The sequence below is a fragment of the Centroberyx affinis genome, unplaced genomic scaffold (genome assembly GCF_046629955.1).
Source record: "Centroberyx affinis isolate AG114_WGS23_722 - 3 ecotype Tasmania unplaced genomic scaffold, CSIRO-AGI_Caff_v1 ptg000879l_1, whole genome shotgun sequence".
NCBI classification, from domain to species: Eukaryota; Metazoa; Chordata; class Actinopteri; order Beryciformes; family Berycidae; genus Centroberyx; species Centroberyx affinis.
In genome coordinates, this window is record NW_027279470.1 from 475,841 (window position 1) to 479,464 (window position 3,624).

At 40.1% G+C, this 3,624-nt stretch overlaps 1 protein-coding gene across 1 annotated transcript; it reads right to left on the bottom strand.

Moving 5' to 3' along the window:
* Positions 1-579: 579 nt before the first annotated feature.
* On the bottom strand, positions 580-2,895 carry LOC139645532 (calcium-independent phospholipase A2-gamma-like). The gene is made up of 2 exons (XM_071521268.1): positions 2,697-2,895; positions 580-2,081 (listed from the first exon to the last, which is right to left on the bottom strand). The coding sequence occupies exon 2, from the start codon at positions 2,068-2,070 to the stop codon at positions 1,807-1,809; it is 264 nt and encodes an 87-aa protein (XP_071377369.1). The 5' UTR covers positions 2,071-2,081; positions 2,697-2,895; the 3' UTR covers positions 580-1,806.
* Positions 2,896-3,624: the final 729 nt, after the last annotated feature.

A 3,624-nucleotide genomic window follows, 5' to 3' on the forward strand; every position in this document is an offset into this window, starting at 1 on the left:
AACGCCCCATCAATCGATCAGTCAGTTGCAAGTTTGACAGTTTCAAACCAGGAGTGAGGAATGAGTGAATGAATCAACTAACTTACTTGGCACATTATTCTATATCTTTCTGACATCTTTCATTGTTGTGGAGGTTTCTAGGTATGCCTCCTCGTGGCATATTGTTCACGTTGATTGGGGTGACGCCAATGTGAATGGGAGGAATGAATGCCATGGAATTTCAGTGGATCTTCAATGGGAGGAAACAATAAAGCAGAAAATCAATGCTTGCAATTGGAAAAAGCAATTCATCATAGGAGGACACTTTGCATTCCTTCGTGACAACTCTATTGTGGAGCTCTTTGTGTTTTGTGTGTGTGTGTGTGTGTGTGTCAGGTTTATGGTTGCAGAATGTGACAGATCAACATCAGTAAGATCAAATAATATGACATATTTCTATAGCTTATATTCCCAACCCACTAACCTCTATAAAATAGGAATAATAAAAATAGCAAAGAGGTCAAAGAGGTCAAAAGAGAACACAAATTGAAGCATGGTTTTGAAAACAAGTTTTATTTTTTCATGACAAATTATGTTTTTTTACAGGTTCCACCAAGCAATGAAGGAGGGAGGAATAAAGGCAATTAGGCTCACTATTCTCACAATTTAAAAAAGTGTGTCAAGTCTTATAAAGTGTACAGTACATTAACAAAAGCTGGGGCTGAGGAATTGAGGCTTGAGCATGCTGAGAGGTTAAGTGAAAAAAGCTTCATACTACCAACCCACAGAAACGACTCATAGTCCATAATGCATTACTCACAGATAGAGTAGAGCATGCTTTTTACCATGATAATAATATTAATCATTGTTTTTTTGGGGGGTTTTTTATCCAAAGGATCAGAATAAATTTCAATGCGGCCGGGTCCATAATTGAGGACAATAATTGAGGACAAATAAAGCATGTGCTTTTGTCATTCCATATTCTTAAACACAAGCAAGAACAATTAAACAATTTATAATCACTTAAATTATTATTTACACTTGATTCTTCATGGACAAGTTAAGAGAAAGTGCATGAAGTCTTTCTTCAGTACAGTGTTAGAAATAGGCAGTCGTGTTAGTGTTCTCACTATTCACTTATGTATTGAATTTCAATGCATTCAAGTTACTGGGAATGAGATGTAAATGAAAAACCAGTGATATGTCCGTTATTTACAAAATAACTACAGTTATTACAATGTCATTAATTCCTAATAACACTGGCATGTGTCATGCTGCACGAACCTTCCCTGTGTGCTTTAAAACCAAATCAACCAATCAACAGCTCTTAGCCAGTCTTGTATTCATACCTTTATGAGCTTGCATACACGTACATACATTTCCTATTTCCAATCAATCATGATTTCCTTATAAAGTATCAAAACCTGCCTAATTATTTTCATCTCATGTTATATTATCTCTGTCACAGAAGATACATCCTGTCCTACACAGGACAAACACAATTCATCTCATACTGTAGCAGTTATCTAACATGTTATTTACGTCAAATCTTTTTTAAATAAGTCATAATTATACGTGTCTCGCAGAGTCTTTTATGTGTTAGAGGCATGATGATCAAACTGTGGTCAAGAGGGTTAAGCTTAGGGTTAAGAGTTTAGATGCTCCAAAAAAACATCAGTGTCCAAATAGGAAAAGTGCAGTACACTTACCAATTTGTTCTATTTCCTTTTCCAACTTTTACTCTATCAGGCCTTGGTCTTGGGAGTTTTTACAGGCCAGGTCTTCTTACTGCACTCTCTTGTGGTCATGCTACCACCATGCGAACAACTACAGCTTGGAGCTGAAGGGGAGGCCCTCGTACATGTCGGCCTTCAGCTTGGCCCACTCGGCCAGCCTCTGGATGGCGCTCTTCTCCTGGCTCAGCACGCTGGCCGCCTTCCTCAGCTTGGCTTCGTTGCGCTCCAGGTAGCGATCGGCCTCGCTCTTGAGGAAGTTCAGCCTCTCCAGCCGGCTCTCGTCCAATGGGATGTCCTCGCTCATGTGGGGGTTGAAGCGGAAGTAGGTGTCAGGGGGCAGGAGAGCATCCAGCATGGTGTGCACCTCTGAGAGAAGGATGGAGGGGGGGGTGGTAGTTGGTGTGAAATACTAATAAAGCAATTCCACTGATAAAGAAAAACACTTTGGTTTCAACAGTTACAGATAAGTTTCTAATTCTACTCAGCTCCAATGCTCTTTCAATAGGACTTCTAAACATTTCTTGACTTCGACTAGATTTGAAGATTTTAGTTGGTGGTCAGTGTAATATTTGCTAAGAGTGGTTGGGCAAATGAGTAGGCCATGTCGATCCATAGCTGAAGATTATTCTTCACAATCACAGTTATCACAGTAATATGTGAAATGACAATGGGTGTACAACAATATCAAATGTGTGTACTGGGACTGAACAACAGCCTTTCAGACTTTTTGAGGAATTCCTGAACTTTTCAGGACCTTAAAATTAGCAAGTTAATTTTCCATGCTTCCCCAGGTTTTCCAGGCCTGTGATGAAACCGTGCTGAAAGAGACTGTGCTGAGCCAGCCAGCGACTGCTGCAACGCATCTCATAGTCCGTGACCGTACGCCTCTAATCTGAGCTTTATAAATAACCATGCGTGGGTTTAATCCCAGTCGAAAGGACAGATGTGGGAAGCCACACACACAAAATTGTGTAACCTTACCCTCGGTATCGGTGGCGCTGCTGATGACATTAGTGAGCTTGGCCTTGAGGCTGGTGTAGGTGGCGCTGTTCTTGCCCCCCGTATCGTAACGCCCGGTGCCCAGAGACACCACACACTGCACCGGTGTGTTGGGCCACAGACACTTACACTCATGGATGGCCAGTGCTGTGGGGTTGTTTATCAGGAGACCTCCATCCTACAGGAGAGGGGAAAGAGAGGGAAGGGAAGAGATGAGAAGGGAAGAGGAGGGATAGAAAAGGGAAAAGGGAAGGGAAACAGAAACGGAAAAGGAAAAAAGGAGAGAAGAGAAAAGACAAAAACGATGAGAAATTACTGTTTTGATGCATCTTTCAACTTTTAATTATTTATACTATGTATTTACATTGTTTTTATGTTGTCTGTAACTTTTATGTATGATGTTGATGCTGCTTGATTGGCCAGATCTCTCTTGGAATTGAGATTCCTAATCTCAGTGAGATTTAAGTGGTAAAGTAAAGGTTAAAAAATACAGGAGCACAGGAGCGGAGAGATTCTGATTTGAATTTGTTAATAAGAATGAGACACAACGGTACATTTTTAGTTAATCTACCATGGTTTTGGTAGATTGTTCAATCATCTGAGTTTCCAATCCAAATCCATGTTCCTTAGCTTTATTACAATGTGACAAAACAAAATCACCATACAGAAGTTTGACTAAAGCAGGAAACTGTTCTGGACATGGCAGATGTAACAGAACAACAAAGTTTTACCTGAGTATGTGAATAAAACAATGATATACAAGACTTGCTACTTTTATGACACTCGTGTCTAAGCAAAATCTCTGACAATCAAATCGTGAAATCAACAGTATAAAACAGAAAAAAATGATCAGGGTTAAAAGCATGTCAGCCTACAGCAAGAATGAGCTCAGGAGAAGGAGCTTGTGACA

Excerpts from the sequence above, each read along its gene's own strand:
- LOC139645532 (XM_071521268.1), bottom strand. The coding sequence starts at position 2,070 with ATGCTGGATGCTCTCCTGCCCCCTGACACCTACTTCCGCTTCAACCCC.